The sequence below is a fragment of the Vanessa tameamea genome, chromosome 9 (genome assembly GCF_037043105.1).
Source record: "Vanessa tameamea isolate UH-Manoa-2023 chromosome 9, ilVanTame1 primary haplotype, whole genome shotgun sequence".
NCBI classification, from domain to species: Eukaryota; Metazoa; Arthropoda; class Insecta; order Lepidoptera; family Nymphalidae; genus Vanessa; species Vanessa tameamea.
In genome coordinates, this window is record NC_087317.1 from 3,019,809 (window position 1) to 3,039,525 (window position 19,717).

At 32.8% G+C, this 19,717-nt stretch overlaps 3 protein-coding genes across 3 annotated transcripts; all 3 read left to right on the forward strand.

The window, feature by feature from the left end:
* The first annotated feature begins 2,514 nt into the window (after window positions 1-2,514).
* Window positions 2,515-3,448, forward strand: LOC113394861 (15-hydroxyprostaglandin dehydrogenase [NAD(+)]-like). Its single transcript, XM_026632305.2, has one exon. The coding sequence runs from the start codon at window positions 2,556-2,558 to the stop codon at window positions 3,309-3,311; it is 756 nt and encodes a 251-aa protein (XP_026488090.1). The 5' UTR covers window positions 2,515-2,555; the 3' UTR covers window positions 3,312-3,448.
* An 8,700-nt stretch (window positions 3,449-12,148) lies between these two features.
* LOC135193438 (15-hydroxyprostaglandin dehydrogenase [NAD(+)]-like) lies at window positions 12,149-13,013 on the forward strand. The gene has a single exon (XM_064215893.1). The coding sequence runs from the start codon at window positions 12,164-12,166 to the stop codon at window positions 12,914-12,916; it is 753 nt and encodes a 250-aa protein (XP_064071963.1). The 5' UTR covers window positions 12,149-12,163; the 3' UTR covers window positions 12,917-13,013.
* A 5,430-nt stretch (window positions 13,014-18,443) lies between these two features.
* On the forward strand, window positions 18,444-19,323 carry LOC135193435 (15-hydroxyprostaglandin dehydrogenase [NAD(+)]-like). The gene has a single exon (XM_064215867.1). The coding sequence runs from the start codon at window positions 18,474-18,476 to the stop codon at window positions 19,224-19,226; it is 753 nt and encodes a 250-aa protein (XP_064071937.1). The 5' UTR covers window positions 18,444-18,473; the 3' UTR covers window positions 19,227-19,323.
* Window positions 19,324-19,717: the final 394 nt, after the last annotated feature.

Consider the following 19,717-nt stretch of genomic DNA (forward strand, 5'->3'; position numbering starts at 1 on the left):
TTATGGCTTCCATTCGACGACTATCAAGGACAATTACTCGCAATGGTACATCAATGGATAAGTTACTAAGAGTAGTAAATAATCAAACAGCGACGACATACGTATATTTGAATGCAAAATTTAATGTTACAAAGTCAATCGATTTATTTGTTTGAAGTTAGAGGCGTCGAAGGTTACGTTTGTTGAATACGAAAAACAAAAATGCTCATAATATTTATTTTTACTAAGCAACTGGACAGATATACTTTTAAGGATTTTATCAGTTTCTATCAGTATTACTAAAGTTGATGTATTGTTTCTTAATATTAAAAATACTTTGTCCCATAGTTATAACCTTATCCCACAGCCTAAAGATGGCCGATCATCATAAGAAATTATATTTAAGATACTTATTTTAATAGTATCTTAAATATAATTTCTAAAATATAAAAGTATTACTATCCAGTAATACTTTTATACAGTAATACTACTGGAATTATATTAGAGTACAGAAATATTGAGATGGAAACTGTGTTAAACTTATTTGATTTATTATTAAATGGTTGGATCAGAATGTGTTATTTTATTAAATAAATAGTAATTATTATTTACATTGCTTCTTAGTTATCACCTGTGTTATACTTTATTTTAATATTTGTTATTATTGATTTCACTGTTATTAAAACACTTCACTCTTATCTCAATGACCGACCGCCTACGGTCACAAAGATAAAAAAATATTGTTGTAATAAAAACATCAATTGTAATAGTTAGTTAAACCTTTAATATTAATAAAATAACTTGTCTTATTATTCAGAATTTCAGTTTCAAAACCATATTGCAATTTTTTTTTTAAATCGGCTAGTCATAAAATCAAAATTAAAATAGACTTTATTAAAGTAGGCGTCATTTCAGAGAACTATAATATATTAAAACTGAAGCTACATTCTACCGAGAAGAACCGACAAACAAGAAAAACCGTAGATACTGTTTTTGAACATTTGACTATACATTATATTAGTTAAATACGTTTACGTATAATACATACTGCCTAAAAGTTACCAACTATTGGCTGCACGCTTTTTTACTATCTATATCATCTGCGTTGTTATTATTTGTATAATTATATATATATGTACAAATATGTATAATTGGATATATATTGAATTCATAATTCACAATTTAGCTGTATAACAAGTTCATTTATTTTAATTTTCAACTTTATTTTAATATTTGCACGTCAGCTACTGATGAAATACGGATAGTCATTTTTTATTACGAAGTTCCAACTATGAAATTCCATAAGGAAGAAATAATGGGGTTCAAAAAGGTAAGCTAATAAGTACGTAAGTAAGTAGAAATACTTCGTTGAGGTACGGTGTTACTGACACCTAACATCTGACAACTCACATCCCTTGTGTCCTTAATTTTAATTGCGGCCAACAAGTCCGTGCAGCAAAACGTCTCGTTGTGCGCGGATTTATAAGAGGGGTTGCATCTGGATTTGTGACTTATCGATTACGTAAAAACATCTAAAATTTTTTTATAAAATATATTCTGCAAAAATACACCGAAGGTTCCCTTAGTAATACGCTACTTCATGTTCCAATGTAAATAAAAAATCTCGTGACAGACAGTTAAGGGAAAAAAAGCAAATAATAATAAATTTAGACTGTACTTTGCATATTTATTTCTATCAGTTCTGATTGTTTTCAATATTATTGGAGACGAAATAATGCTGTATAATGTAGGTTAACATATATTTTTCTCTAGTTTTTTCGCATTTGTCATAGTATCTGTATCTCCCTTTCAGCACAAATGAATCTTGACGCAAACAAGCGCTTAGTCTCTTTCTTACTAAAATACACAAAATCATATTAGGCCTAAAAAATTATTTCAGATTTAGGATATGAACAAAACAAACGTTAAAGTTTTGTTAGGACTAAACTACTTTCAGATAAAATAATCTTTTTTTTCTATATAATCATTTGCTAAATTATTTCTCATTACATGGCATACATTTTTTAAATGAATTTCTTAATCTCAGATTACTCATAAAGTAATATATAATATTAATAGAATTGCCAAAAACTGCTATATTATCTCGTACGAAAATACCTTTTTATAAATCGCTCTATACAATGAAATAAATATATTTTAAATAAATAAATATTTGTAACTTAATTATTTAAATTTAAATAATTTAATTTACTTAATACAATGGGATATATTATTATTTAACATTTTAAGCCTCATATTATTTGTTTATTTATCTAACAGCTTACATAAATAACTTGTACATTAAGTATATTATACGTTACCGAAACTAAAATATATTGTGTTTACACAATTCATTTGATATAAATACATTTATTATACTTGCATTCATGTAATCTTGGTTTTCACAACTAATAGGATTAACAAAAAAGGAACATTAAAACTGTAAACTCGACAATTACCACAAAAAATACGATGAAGGCTATTATCACAAACTAAAGTACCACAGTTGAAAGCGTATATAAAAAAAGATTACTCACGTTTCAAATCAGTACGTTGTTGTTTTTAACACGGTCAACATGGATAGAGAGGTTAAGGGAAAAATTGTCGCTGTAACAGGCTCAGCGGAGGGCTTAGGACTAGCTATGGTGAATAGCTTTCTGGAACAAGGAGCAAAATTAGCGATCCTCCTCGATTTAAATGAAGAGAAAGGAAAAGAATCATTGAAAACTTTGAAAGAGAAATTCGGAGACGATAGAGCGATTTTTTACAAATGCAATGTTTTAAGTGATTTGAATGAAGTATATGAAAAAATTATAAATAATCATAAATATATTGATATCCTTATCAACAACGCTGGTGTTCTCGATGAGAAAAACATAAAAAAAACGATGAATATAAATGCAATAGCCGTGATGGAGTGGACGATGAAGTTTTACGAGAACATGAGATTAGACAAAGGTGGTCGAGGTGGTACCATCATAAACGTGTCTTCGATATTCGGTTACAGGATAACAGCCTACATACCATTCTATCACGCTTCAAAATACGCGGTACTCGGATTCTCGAAATCCTTAGGTCATGAGACCAATTTCAAAAAGGGGTGCGTTCGTGTGATTACGCTGTGTCCAGGACTAACATTTTCAAGTATGGCTAACAATCCAAGTGTGTGGGAAGATGAAACTTTAGACGTATTCCTTGAAGATGTGAAATCTTATGATTGGCAGCATCCTAAAGATATCGGTGATGGTACGGTAGAAATATTCAGAAAAGCTGATAGTGGTACTGCCTGGCTTGTGGAAGGTTCTAGACCGGCTGAAAAGATAGACATTTAAATATAAACAGCGAAGTTAGATATTTAGTCACGATTTATAAGAGTTTTTATACGTATTATGTATATATGTATTTTTCAATTCGTTTATTTTGAAGTCAAGTGAGTTTTATGTTTATTAAATATAACGTTTTTATCGTAGTGATTTTTTATTTATTTTTTGTTTATATTCTCATTGTGTTAACCTGAATTGATTTATTTTATTGTATATATATTTTGATTCATATTTCTCAATCGACCAAATGTTGTGACTAAGACTTTTTTTCTTTGTAATGTTCTAAGTGCAAATCAATATGCTTCATTTGTGTTAATGATATATGAGCGAGTAGATTAATCAGAATAATCATGTCAATAATAACCACTACCGAGAATGCAATTATACCATATACAAAACATCAAAGATATAAAGTAATCGATATTACCCGCAAATGAAAAAAAAAATAGATTTTCCTTAAAGCTACTTATAGTTTTGGCGTATAAAAATATTTACAATGTCATTGAAAAGTATTAAGTGTGTTATCTATAAGTTAATTATGAAGTGGGGTTTATTATATGATTTTATAATTCACTTACGTTATATAAAAAATCATATAGAGATAAGATTAAAAATACAAATCATCACCGCATATGACGGCTATAGAATACCTGTAGGTTTTGATAAATAAATTGCATTTCGAAACCTTAGGCAAAAATAATCACCAGGTCTGCAGTTACAGGCGACGGCAACACGACGAGGTATTCTGATGTATTGACGTAACAGACAGACATACAGGAAGAGCTACTTTGCATTCGCACCAATGGTGACGCATTGGTGATGTAAGAAATGGTTAATATTTCCTGCAGAGCCAATGTTTATTAGCAACCACTTGCCATTAGGTGGCTCACTTCTCGTTCCGCTTACCTATAATAAAAAATCTAAACGAATTATATAAATAGCGTAAGAACATAGTTACGAAACTGCTAGCTGTTACGTCATATCTAGGAGATATATATCTTAAGTAATGTTACATTTAGATTACCAGTATTTGCTTGGATCTCAGAAAAAACAAAATTAGATAACAAACAACAAACAAAACTCTTTAAAAAAAATTTAAGCCATGTATGTATATTGCGCAAACATATTCTGTCAAGGCGGTAAGGTTAATGACCTTCTAATACTACTAAATATACTACAAAATGTCTTTATATATAACGTTTTTATATTATCTTGTTTGCAATATAAAAAAATGTTTACATAACATTCGAAACCTCTACAATTATAATTTTTTCTGTACTATATTAGGCATTTATTATACATATAAACCTACCTCTTGATTCACTCTATCTATTAAAACTGCATCGAAAACCGCCGTGTATTTTTAAAGATCTAGGCAAACATAGGGACAGACAGAGGGAAGCGACTTTGTTTTATACTATGTAGCGAAGAATTTGATTATCATTAGAAGATATACGATTTTAACAGGTAACTTGAGAGCAAGTTAAACAAAATTATATACAATGAAATAAACTAATATTACTTTGATTAAATCCATACTTCCATACTAATATAATAAATGCGAAAGTAACTCTGTCTGTCTGTCTGTCTGTCTCTCTTTCACGCCAAATCTACTGGACCGATTTAAATGAAATTTGGTACACAAATAGTCTAGAGCCTGAAAAAGGACATGCTGTAAAGGGTTGATAATGGGGGATGAAAGGTTGTAAGTTGTTGAAAGTATTGTCATATTTAGAACTAGAAGCATAAAACTTATATTTTAGGCTGTACACTTATAAACTAACATATCATGACACCAACTAAGAAGCAAATTTTGGAAATTCTACCCCTACCTCTGAGGGAGTAAAATAAGGGATGAAAGATAGAAACATGAAACTTTATTTTTGGGATACTGATTAAAAATGAGTAAATACGTATTTAAGAGTTTTTTTGATATTCTACCTCTGAGGGGGTGAAATTAGAAATGAAAGTTTTTATGGAAGTCCGTCATTTTTTAAGTTGAAACTATGATACTATGTTTTTGAAATACTGATTAAAAATGATTAAATACGTATTTAAGTGTTTCTAGATATTCTACCTCTAAGGGGTTTAATAGAGGTTGACATTTCTTATATAGGTTAGTCTGGAAGTCCGTCATTTTTGAAGTTAGAAGCATGAAACTTTATATACGTAATACTTTAAGTTAATTTGTAAATATATTCATATTCTACGCGAGCAAAGCCGCGGGTAACAGCTAGTCCTACTATAATTATGATCACAATCAGTATAATATCAGCAATAAATCGAAATAAAAAACGTTCCAATATTTTGATCAGTTATTTAATATTTCACAAACTTTTTTTTTTTCTCGCTGGAAGAACTCGTTACACGTTTCCACGTGGAAGTGGGGGGGTATGTGAGACTCGCCGGTGCCCAAGATGTTGAGCGGTACACCGGGATACCCACTAAAAAAACAGCGGTACCCTCTCCGTCTCATCGGCGGGCGCCACGGGATCGCTTTCGCATGCTACCGTGACATATATATATATATATACATATACATATATCTGAAACGATAAATAAGGTCTAAAAAGACCTATTCACAACAACAAAACCCAATCCTTAAACAAAACAATTATCCATGTGCAAAGCAAAAAGTCCAGATGTTACGCGTCAGAGATAACGAAAACCAGTTTACAAGCCAGGTGTCGTTTTAATTTATCAAATCGTAAAATTTTATCGCAATATTCAACACAACCTCAGCCGAACGGCGAATCTAATATTTCACTACCTTCGACAAGCATTAATTTAGCAATTTTACGAATGTCTTATAATTTGTATGTACGTGACCTAAATGGTTCATATTTCTTAAACCGTCTAAGAGCCGTGATGACCCTATTATAATTATAACTTAACATCAGATAGTCCACTTGTCCGTCCACCTAGAATTAGTATAAAATAAAAAAATAAAAAATTACCTTCTAGTGACTTGAGACCATACTTAGAGCAACGTTAACTTCAGCACCGACGAGCTATGATCTTAAACAGGCAACGGTATAGTCAACAGTACTACCTAGAATTTTGTATTTTTTAGTACTGTGCAAGCCTAACAAAATAAAATATAACATTCTGATAACATAAGAACCAAGACTACATTTTGTCGATAATTGTAACGCCACAATGATCGGGTAGTGTTGTCGACTTGGAGTTAACAACACCATCATAGTCATGCTAGATATATAACGGGCCATTAAAATCAAATGCCTGTGCAAAATGTCGTGTCTAAGCTGTTGGTCTTTGAAGAGTTTACTGGGTGGGCTTTGTGCAAGCCCGCCTGGATAGGTACCACCCACTCATCAGATATTCTACCTTCAAACAGTATTGTTATGTTCCGGTTTGAAGGATGAGTGAGGCAGTGTAACTACAGGCACAAGTGACATAATATAGTTCCCAAGGTTGATAGCGCATTGGCGATGTAAGGAAAGGTTAATATTTCTTACAGCGCCATTGTCTATGTGCGGTGGTGACCACTTACCACCAGGTGGCTCATATGATCGTCCGCCAACCTATGCCATAAAAAAAGAGTTCCCTCGTCAGGAACTAACCTTGGGTGTAGTAGCTATGTTATGGTAGCACTTAATAACGGGACCGTGGTACCACAATTTAATTTAAGAACTTTAATTTTAAACAAATCACCTAATGTAGTTAGCTTATTTAGGGTGTCTTTCTTTATATTAATGGTGATATTTCGGCAGTGATCGCATACCTCCTTAACGACTTGACTGAAGGTCAATAACACACTAAATTATGTATTTTATTTTGAGGAGATGATAATGAATATCTAAGGTAAGTTTAAATAGTTAATGGTATAATTTGTTAATAGCTAAATTAAATTAACATTAAATGGACTAAAATAATTCATATTTACTTAACTTAATGATGATGATGATGGAGCCCAAATGCGGCTTGTTATCAAGTAATTTACGTTTTATATTATATGACTAAATTTAATAGCTACTAGAAAATTTGTCTTCCTGTACAAAGCTCTCTGTCATTATAAATATTTCTGTATTTACATACAGTTTGTAAATAACAGTAATAGTTCGTTACATATAAAGAAAAAAAAGGTTGAGTTTAGATCAATAAGTAAGTGCTTCTATATTGAATTGAGGTATTTGATATGATTTGATTGGAAATAATTAGATATTGTAGATCATATTAGTTTCAGGGGTACCACGAAAGGGGAAGGGGGAAAACATAATACTATGAATAGCAGTTTTTTTCATAGTGTACAGCTATAGTTAAGATTTTATGATCGGTACTGTACAAATATGACCTATGATAAAAGTATGATAGAGACTGTATATAGATTATATTTATAGTGTAATATGATTTTTTGATATTTATCGTCTGAAGAATACAGACTTTTTCTTAATAAACATTGTAATTTGGTCCTAAATCCTCTTAATTCCAATATAAGTAATAATCATGAAAGATCTTAACTATATTTGAATATACCCTATTTTGTTGGCCGTGACAGTGACCGACCTAACATTATATCTCACTAGGTCTGGAGGACGGAGAAGACAAGTTTATCCTGGTTGTCTACCTCATCATACATAGCGTATATTCGTTCTCAAATCTCAACACCGTACTTCTGTACAACTACATCGATGTTATTCAGCGTCTCATCAAACTGAGTTTACGGAAACTTTGTGTTTCCTCTGAGCAGCAAGACTGTAAAACTCTTACCGATGATACCCAGTACATTGCTCTAGCCTAGGACATATACTCAGGAACTGCAATAATGAGCTTACGATAGTATAATCTTACATAACGGAAATCTTTCTTGTTGAGATAACCCTCATTATTACAAGGCTCAATAATATTGCAACATGTTATAAGTATGACGTCAAGTTCAAGATCATAAAGTCTATCAGTGGAAGCCGACAAATAATATAATCATTATATACACAATCGAGACTTATGTAACATCATTATTTACGCTTGTCACACCCTTTGAGATTAAAACATATGGGGTTTACTGGTTTTGCCCGCGGCATCCATTCGAAAACTTTGTGCAGGAGATATTGCAGGGCATGATGGTCTGCACATGTACTCACAATTCTCTCAAGGTAATAATCCGATTTTTTTAAATGTAATAATGGCCAACGGACAGGAGGCTCGTCGATAGAAAGTGACTACCATCGCCCCTACACATTTGCAACATTGGGCTGTTTGCAGGTGCGTTGCCTTCCTTTTAGGAACGATTAAATATAAGTGTAATGTAAATGAGCAAATGTCTTACTCTTCCGCTTTGCACAGGTCTTCTCTCCTTTAAGGAAAAGCTTTGGATCTCATACTATGACGCTCTTATGCAAGATGCTAAATACACATAGAATAGATTTACCTGACATGGTAAGATTGCTAAACGACATTTTCCTCAGTCGCAGAGTATATGGTACTTGTATATAGAATATTACAAAATTTCATGGTTCATAAAAAAAGAACAGAATTTCATTAATTGTTGTTCCTTAATGATTTGGCTGTAGACGATTTTATCTCAGAAATAATAATGTAAACTTTTTCTAATAGTACAAGGCTGTTTACAAAGTACTCTTTTGCCTATTTGGCAATTTAAAAAATGTAATAACTAGTACGCACTAGTTTAGATTATTTTATGCGTTTGTAAGAAAATGACATTTTCCAAAAAAATTAATACAGTTTCTACAAAATATAATAAAAGTATTACTCGACTTTGTTGACTTCACTAAAATATTGCTGTTATCAATTAATAATAGTTTTTCCTGTTTAATCACACAATTTTTTATCAGCTAACAGTGTATCTATCAAGATTACAAACCATTACAGATAACTTTTGATGTACTATTTACTATGTACATTATAAATATAAACATATTATTCACTTAGATAGTTATATATCACGATTTGATTTCAGTGTCTGTATGTTTGAGACGCCTTCTTATTTTATCGTTTATCAAGTTGTTCGTGAAGTCTTCGCTTTTTAAATTTTCAATGTTAAATAGAGTCTTAATCCTTTCTGGGATGATCTTCATCTGTCTGCAAAGTAATTTCAAAGTGACGCCTGGCATTTATCTAAATTACTTTTTCTCATAAATCTTCCTGGCAGATTGCAATCAACAACATCCATTCCAAATCCGTCCGATCTGACTAAAACGATACACCAGTATTTTCTTTATGTGATTATACATATGTATAAAAGCCTTGCAATTATAATTGCTAGCTTGTCAGACTACAGATCCCGAAGTTTCAGGTTCAATTTCAAAATCAATAAAGAAACATTGAATATTTTCTCAAAAACTACCATGAACTCGGATTTATTTCCGAGGGTTTTCTGTTCCGAGTTCTTTTCCGAGTTCCGACCTTAGACTTGAAAATGACCATAACAGCTCAAAAATTACATATTTATTTCAAAAAATCCAAATTGAGTCAGTAAAAAGTAAAGTTTTTTTGACTAAACAATATCAGCAGTCCGAAGGTAGGAATATAGCAGTGTCACACTTCCATGCCTCATAACGCACGTAAATCCGTCGATCGTGAGTAAAATATCCAGTCTATGACACATATGGTTACGCAGGTACTTGTGTATTGCAGGTGGCTTGTTTTTGGGTCAGGCCATTGTAGCTGACTTTCAGCGAGTAGGACGTTATAAATATATTATATAAATATATAGAAATTGCCAACGTTTGATTTATAATGTAACTATAGCGTTTCTTGGCGGATTACATTAAGCTTAATCCTATAATATAGCTCGTAGAATTAGTTCTACGAGTTATGTTATAGGATATAGCCGTTGGGGCAGAAAAGATCTCGAGTGACGACCACGAAACGAAAAACGCAGCGTAGACACAGTCGCGGAAAGCTACTGGATGCGGGTAGCGCAAGACCGGCTGTTGTGGAGATTCTTGGATGTGGACTTTGTCCAGCAGTATACGTCTTCCGACTGAAATGATGAATTCTATAACATTACAATTTAAAATTACTTATAAAAGTTTACCTGGATGAGGGAGATTTTGATTTTGTACATATTTTTTCATCTATTATTATTATTTCGTCTTCGTGTGTTGTATTTTCGAAAGTCACTTATAAATTAGTGTTTACTTTTCTTGAGTGTACTGCGCAGTTACTCTTGAAAAACAAAGTTGTATCTTATGTTAATATATTAATTTATTTTATTTTAATGATCTTGGTCTATCATCGGTTGCTACCTTAATTAAAATAAACAGTATCACTACGTATTATAAAACAATTTTTCTCCTCGGTGTCTGTCCATCTATCTGATCCGAATAAACTCAAAAACAACCGAATAGATTTCATACGGCCAACAATGGACCACGACCGGTCATGAATTGAATGATTCATGAAGATGAAAATAGGCATGACAATTTAAATATGGGAGCACATCATGGGAGCAACAATGGCTTGCCACTTAAAACAATTGAGCTATTTGTATTGCCATATAAACATTCTATGTAGATCCCTATTTTATTCGTGCGAAGTCGGAACGGGTATGTAGTATATTATAATTTTACACACGTTAAATTATCGACGTGCATTCGTATGAGTGACGCTCGTGATAACAAAATGTTTAAGTGTACGTAAGAATAAACTCATCGAAAAAATACAAATTAAATATATTATTTTGTTAACACGAGCCGATAATCAAACGCGGAGGAGCCCGTTTTCGTGAATAAAATTTATCTATAATTATATGTTGACATTTACATCATTTTTAGGGTTACGTAGCCAAATGGTAAAAAACGGAACCCTTACAGATTCGTCATGTCTGTCTGTCTGTCTGTCTGTCTGTCTGTCTGTCCGTCCGTATGTCACAGCCACTTTTTCGGAAGCTATAAGAACTATACTGTTGAAACTTGGTAAGTAGATGTATTATGTAGATCGCATTAAGATTTTCACTCAAAAATAGAAAAAGAAACATTAAATTTTGGGGGTTACCCATACTTTACACCTCAAAAAAATTTTTTTCACCAAACCCATACGTTTGGGGTATCTATGGATAGGCCTTAAAATTATATCGAGGTTTCTAAGTTTTCGTGAGAGACACTTCCAATGTCGTAAAATGTGTGTCCCCCTGTACCTAACTAAAATAGGAGAATGATAAAATAAAAAATATATAATGTACATTACCATGATAAACTTCCACCCAAAATTGGTTTGAACGAGGTTTGAAAGTAAGTAGTAATATTTCTTTTTATATATAGTTTATTTTAATTAGACATTATTCATGTTCAAAATAAATAAATGCTTACCAAATTTCCAAAAATCATTTATTAAAAGAAAATAAAAAGTATGTGACTGCAATGTTTATAAACATCGAAACAACCAAAAACACTTCAATCATTTATAATTGTGTACCTAATGAACAGTTTATTTATTTGAACGTGCTATTAACGCGGGATTTTCCCGAACAATTGAAGAAATAACCACTATGCAAGACATTTATTAAAAAAGGTTATGAACTACATAACGTCACTGTGCGACCAACGAGGGCGGAAGAACAATATTTGACGCGGGCGAAACCACGATAAGCACCTACATTGTTGAGCTTTGTATTCATCTGACAAATAAAACAAACGTTCGGATGGTGCTAAGTTGTAATATGAACTGGTTTATTACATCAGCCTCCTGTACTTTAGAAGTTAAAAATAATTACTTGAATAAATCTTACCACACCAACTAATAACATTGTAGATGCTTAGATGTGTATGGTCATCTAATTTATAAAATTTACACTTTGACCTTTGGCACTGTATCAACTACATTTATAGCCGGTTTCCGTTACGAAAACTCAATCTTAAATTGCAGTGCGTAAAGTTAACATGGCGAGAGATTTAAAAAATAAAGTTGTTGTTATCACCGGTGGTGCGGTCGGTATCGGTTATGAAATTGCCGATAGATATCTACAAAAAGGTGCCAAAGTTACGGTCCTACTAGATATTGATGACAGACAAGGAACGGAAGCAGCGAAAAGCTTATGCACTAAACATGGGGCTAACAGGGCTGTATTCATGAAATGTGATGTCACAAAAGATTTGGAACCCGTATCGAACAAAATCATCGAAACGTACAAAACTGTCGATGTACTAATAAACAACGCTGGAATATTAAATGATCAACTCGGAAAGAAAACGATTGATATTAACGTTTGGGCCTTGATTGAATGGTCTATGAAGTTTTGGGAGCACATGAGAACTGACAAAAATGGCAAAGGAGGAACTATCATTAACTTGGCCTCCATTTACGGTTTCAGAGTTGATCAATATTTTCCGATATATCATGCGTCGAAGTTTGCCGTGATGGGCTTCACGAAATCGTTGGGACACGCCTATAATTTCAACAGGTCAGGTATTAGGGTCCTGGGTATTTGCCCAGGATTTACTGAAACGAAACTAACAGCAGATCCCAAGACATGGGATGATCAGTGCTTAGGCAATGACTTCGGTGTGTTTGTGAAGAAGCAGCTCTGGCAGAAAGTGGACTCGGTCGGTAAAGCTGCAGTCGATGTGTTTGAGAAGGCGAACAGTGGCACTGCATGGTTGATCGAAGGAGCAAAACCAATCGTTGAAGTTTAATTTATAAAACGTATATATATATAGTATAATTTAATATAGAACGTTATGTAATTTATACTGTTGTATATTGTTTTATATAAAATATTTATTCGTTTGCGAGCAGTTTATTTTATTATAATAATCAAATTCCCAAATATATAATTGCTAAAATTTTAAAATTAAATGTTGAAAGGGAAAATATTAGTACCTTTAAATTCAAAGGAGCTTTGACTCCAGGAGAATAAACAGCAAACACATAGCCCGGAACGTAAAAACTCAAAAAAGCAAACGAGGAGACATTTAAAAAAGTAGGTCAACACTTATTTCAGACCAGAGAGCGCCTTAAAAATATTTCAAAAACGTGAACATTTTAGGTAGCGAAACGACAAGGTGCTCTTGGTTTGAAATATTTTGATAGATACAATAAATCATAATTGTTTCCTTCGAGTGTTCGAGTGTAAATTTGTTTTTTTTTTGTACAATGTTATATAAATTTTCCTAGGGAGTATTGTTTTAACAGTTGATGTTTATTTGCTTTGATTTAATATATTCTAATTCATCAGATTATGTATACAGACAACTTGATACTAATCGATCATTCAAGGTCAATTGAAGGTCACTTACTTCCATCCAATTGCTAACTCCGGCTGCATCTCGAAGTTCCATGTTCCAATTTCGGATCAATTAAAGCAATTGGATCTTATATCAAGAAACAATAAATTAAACTAATTCATTCAAAACGCAGCCTGAGGGTAGGAAAATGGTAATACTCCCAGTGTTAATACAATAATACATATAATACTAGCAGTATGTAGAGGATGAATCATTACTCGAACGACGATAATACAATACAAATTAAAATATAGAACAATGCGAATCCTATAATGACCAAACGATCCAAACCCAAGCTATTGTATTGAGTGAAGATTTGACGTAAACAGACGCAATTATTCTTTGGAACGATCTTGCAAAATTGACTTTGTATGTGTTTACTCATGACGTCATGCGAAAAATTCCTGTGACCACTTCCAGACTATTGAATTTTTCAGGACAAATTATATTATATTGACAGATATAAGATACAGTATAGTAAAGTCTCACTAAAATCTGTAACATTAATCATACTAACGGGCGGAGAGATAAATCTTTCGACAATAAGATTTGATTAACCAGCAAGAATAGCTTGTTCAAATTTAACCCGTTCTATGAACAAACTTTCCATCCAGTGGGTCATTTCAGGTCAAACTGTGAACTAACTCAGATATTTAATCATTAGCACGGCAATATATCGCGGTTGCAGCTGTAATGAGCCATTGTCCGGGGTGGAGTTGAAAGCTTTGCAACATTAGTTCACATCAACTGCGTTTCAGAGTGAACGAAACATATACGACGTAACGTACCACCGAGCTGGAGAACAAACTCATTTTTCATATAAATGTTTTCAAAATACTTAACGATTGCTGAATAAAATAACTCGATCCATTTCAATGTGACGAGTATATGTGTAAGTATCTATAACATCAAAATTGACGTACAGTTGAAAGCTTTTTGAATTTTCAAATCGTTTTAGTTGATTTGTTTTATAAAATGTGGTGCACGCATCTTCATGAACTATGAAAAATAAAAACGATCAATGCTTCTATAATCTTCATATTACTTATATATTTGTGATGAATTATTTTTTGTAACTAGTGACTATCATGTGCAGGTCTTAAGTAATTCGATCCCGTATATATTCAAATCGCAAAATGCCCTTTAGCACGAAGTCGCGCTTACACTTTTATTACTTCGTGTGTATACTGTGGGCTTGTTTACCGTAATTCTAAAGTTACGCGATAAAGAACAGAGAAAATCAGAGATGGTATTTGCATATAATTATATTAAAAGCTACTGTACGAATAAAAATAATGTAATAAATATATCAAAACAATTTCATTATCACGTGCACTCAGGTCAATTTTTTTCCTTGACGTCATAGCCTTGTGTTTTGTTTCTTTAAGTACGAGATAGACGGAGGCCAATTTCAACGCTAATGACGAATTTTAATACAAAATATATCATAAAAAAATTACGAAAATATTTTGTGGTAACCGCATATGTTACTTAAGGGAAGTGAACAAAGGAATAGATAGACGCGTAAATCGACTTTGAGGTATACTATTTATTCGATATGGCAGAAAAACTTCAACCCATTTCTGTCATAAAATGTTCTGTGATAAACAGACCTTTATGTCGGATAGTGGACACTTCTTAACCACTACAGCAACAACTAACAATGAACGACGTCATCTTCATTACCCCGTTCAGTCCGTGGTTATTCAGAAGTATAATTTTATAAATGTATTTGTTGAATTTCATACAGCGATAATAAGAAAAGTCAGATACTTTTAGTTTTTTAAACATATATTATATAACAGTGTATCTATCAAGATTACAAACCATTACAGATAACTTTTGATGTACTATTTACTATGTACATTATAAATATAAACATATTATTCACTTAGACAGTTATATATCACGATTTGATTTCAGTGTCTGTATGTTTGAGACGCCTTCTTATTTTATCGTTTATCAAGTTGTTCGTGAAGTCTTCGCTTTTTAAATTTTCAATGTTAAATAGAGTCTTAATCCTTTCTGGGATGATCTTCATCTGTCTGCAAAGTATTTTCAAAGTGACGCCTGGCATTTATCTAAATTACTTTTTCTCATAAATCTTCCTGGCAGATTGCAATCAACAACATCCATTCCAAATCCGTCCGATCTGACTAAAACGATACACCAGTATTTTCTTTATGTGATTATACATATGTATAAAAGCCTTGCAATTATAATTGCTAGCTTGTCAGACTACAGATCCCGAAGTTTCAGGTTCAATTTCAAAATCAATAAAGAAACATTGAATATTTTCTCAAAAACTACCATGAACTCGGATTTATTTCCGAGGGTTTTCTGTTCCGAGTTCTTTTCCGAGTTCCGACCTTAGACTTGAAAATAACCATAACAACTCAAAAATTACATATTTATTTCAAAAAATCCGAATTGAGTCAGTAAAAAGTAAAGTTTTTTTGACTAAACAATATCAGCAGTCCGAAGGTAGGAATATAGCAGTGTCACACTTCCATGCCTCATAACGCACGTAAATCCGTCGATCCTGAGTAAAATATCCAGTCTATGACACATATGGTTACGCAGATACTTGTGTATTGCAGGTGGCTTGTTTTTGGGTCAGGCCATTGTAGCTGACTTTCTGCGAGTAGGACGTTATAAATATATTATATAAATATATAGAAATTGCCAACGTTTGATTTATAATGTAACTATAGCGTTTCTTGCCGGATTACATTAAGCTTAATCCTATAATATAGCTCGTAGAATTGGTTCTACGAGTTATGTCATAGGATATAGCCGTTGGGGCAGAAAAGTTCTCGAGTGACGACCACGAAACGAAAAACGCAGCGTAGACACAGTCGCGGAAAGCTACTGGATGCGGGTAGCGCAAGACCGGCTGTTGTGGAGATTCTCGGATGTGGACTTTGTCCAGCAGTATACGTCTTCCGACTGAAATGATGAATTCTATAACATGACAATTTAAAATTACTTATAAACGTTTACCTGGATGAGGGAGATTTTGATTTTGTACATATTTTTTCATCTATTATTATTATTTCGTCTTCGTGTGTTGTATTTTCGAAAGTCACTTATAAATTAGTGTTTACTTTTCTTGAGTGTACTGCGCAGTTACTCTTGAAAAACAAAGTTGTATCTTATGTTAATATATTAATTTATTTTATTTTAATGATCTTGGTCTATCATCGGTTGTTACCTTAATTAAAATAAACAGTATCACTACGTATTATAAAACAATTTTTCTCCTCGGTGTCTGTCTATCTATCTGATCAGAATAAACACAAAAACGACCGAATGGATTTCATACGGCCAACAATGGACCACGACCGGTCATGAATTGAGTGATTCATGAAGATGAAAATAGGCATGACAATTTAAATATGGGAGCACATCATGGGAGCTACAATGGCTTGCCACTTAAAACAATTGAGCTATTTGTATTGCCATATAAACATTCTATGTAGATCCCTATTTTATTCGTGCGAAGTCGGAACGGGTATGTAGTATATTATAATTTTACACACGTTAAATTATCGACGTGCATTTGTATGAGTGACGCTCGTGATAACAAAATGTTTAAGTGTACGTAAGAATAAACTCATCGAAAAAATACAAATTAAATATATTATTTTGTTAACACGAGCCGATAATCAAACGCGGAGGAGCCCGTTTTCGTGAATAAAATTTATCTATAATTATATGTTGACATTTACATCATTTTTAGGGTTACGTAGCCAAATGGTAAAAAACGGAACCCTTACAGATTCGTCATGTCTGTCTGTCTGTCTGTCCGTCCGTATGTCACAGCCACTTTTTCGGAAGCTATAAGAACTATACTGTTGAAACTTGGTAAGTAGATGTATTATGTAGATCGCATTAAGATTTTCACTCAAAAATAGAAAAAGAAACATTAAATTTTGGGGGTTACCCATACTTTAAACCTCAAAAAAATTTTTTTCACCAAACCCATACGTTTGGGGTATCTATGGATAGGCCCTAAAATTATATCGAGGTTTCTAAGTTTTCGTGAGAGACACTTCCAATGTCGTAAAATTTATGTCCCCTTGTAACTAACTAAAATAAGAGAATGATAAAATAAAAAATATATAATGTACATTACCATGATAAACTTCCACCCAAAATTGGTTTGAACGAGGTTTGAAAGTAAGTAGTAATATTTCTTTTTATATATAGTTTATTTTAATTAGACATTATTCATGTTCAAAATAAATAAATGCTTACCAAATTTCCAAAATTCATTTATTAAAAGAAAATAAAAAGTATGTGACTGCAATGTTTATAAACATCGAAACAACCAAAAACACTTCAATCGTTTATAATTGTGTACCTAATTAACAGTTTATTTATTTGAACGTGCTATTAACGCGGGATTTTCCCGAACAATTTAAAAAATAATCACTATGCAAGACATTTATTAAAAAAGGTTATGAACTACATAACGTCACTGTGCGACCAACGAGGGCGGAAGAGCAATATTTGACGCGGGCGAAACCACGATAAGCACCTACATTGTTGAGCTTTGTATTCATCTGACAAATAAAACAAACGTTCGGATGGTGCTAAGTTGTAATATGAACTGGTTTATTACATCAGCCTCCTGTACTTTAGAAGTTAAAAATAATTACTTGAACAAATCTTACCACACCAACCAATAACATTGTAGACGCTTAGATGTGTATGGTCATCTAATTTATAAAATTTACATTATTATGTTAACATAGACAATTAGCAATAATTGCTATTCGCAGTTCAGCGTTGTGTTTACAAATAGTTACGTTATGAGTAAACATTGCCTCGGGTATTAAAATAAACACGGCTTATTTATCTTGACATAAATGCATTAAGACCTTTGGCACTGCATCAACTACATTTATAGCCGGTTTCCGTTACGAGAACTCAATCTTAAATTGCAGTGCGTAAAGTTAACATGGCGAGAGATTTAAAAAATAAAGTTGTTGTTATCACCGGTGGTGCGGTCGGTATCGGTTATGAAATTGCCGATAGATATCTACAAAAAGGTGCCAAAGTTACCGTCCTACTAGATATTGATGACAGACAAGGAACGGAAGCAGCGAAAAGCTTATGCACTAAACATGGGGCTAACAGGGCTGTATTCATGAAATGTGATGTCACAAAAGATTTGGAACCCGTATCGAACAAAATCATCGAAACGTACAAAACTGTCGATGTACTAATAAACAACGCTGGAATATTAAATGATCAACTCGGAAAGAAAACGATTGATATTAACGTTTGGGCCTTGATTGAATGGTCTATGAAGTTTTGGGAGCACATGAGAACTGACAAAAATGGCAAAGGAGGAACTATCATTAACTTGGCCTCCATTTACGGTTTCAGAGTTGATCAATATTTACCGATATATCAAGCGTCGAAGTTTGCCGTGATGGGCTTCACGAAATCGTTGGGACACGCCTATAATTTCAACAGGTCAGGTATTAGGGTCCTGGGTATTTGCCCAGGATTTACTGAAACGAAACTAACAGCAGATCCCAAGACATGGGATGATCAGTGCTTAGGCAATGACTTCGGTGTGTTTGTGAAGAAGCAGCTCTGGCAGAAAGTGGACTCGGTCGGTAAAGCTGCAGTCGATGTGTTTGAGAAGGCGAACAGTGGCACTGCATGGTTGATCGAAGGAGCAAAACCAATCGTTGAAGTTTAATTTATAAAACGTATATATATATAGTATAATTTAATATAGAACGTTATGTAATTTATACTGTTGTATATTGTTTTATATAAAATATTTATTCGTTTGCGAGCAGTTCATTTTATTATAATAATCAAATTCCCAAATATATCATTGCTAAAATTTTAAAATTAAATGTTGAAAGGGAAAATATTAGTACCTTTAAATTCAAAGGAGCTTTGACTCCAGGAGAATAAACAGCAAACACATAGCCCGGACCGTAAAAACTCAAAAAAGCAAACGAGGAGACATTTAAAAAAGTAGGTCAACACTTATTTCAGACCAGAGAGCGCCTTAAAAATATTTCAAAAACGTGAACATTTTAGGTAGCGAAACGACAAGGTGCTCTTGGTTTGAAATATTTTGATAGATACAATAAATCATAATTGTTTCCTTCGAGTGTTCGAGTGTAAATTTGTTTTTTTTTTTTGTACAATGTTATATAAATTTTCCTAGGGAGTATT

Coding starts and splice junctions, on each gene's coding strand:
- LOC135193438 (XM_064215893.1), top strand. CDS start 12,164: ATGGCGAGAGATTTAAAAAATAAAGTTGTTGTTATCACCGGTGGTGCG.
- LOC135193435 (XM_064215867.1), top strand. CDS start 18,474: ATGGCGAGAGATTTAAAAAATAAAGTTGTTGTTATCACCGGTGGTGCG.
- LOC113394861 (XM_026632305.2), top strand. CDS start 2,556: ATGGATAGAGAGGTTAAGGGAAAAATTGTCGCTGTAACAGGCTCAGCG.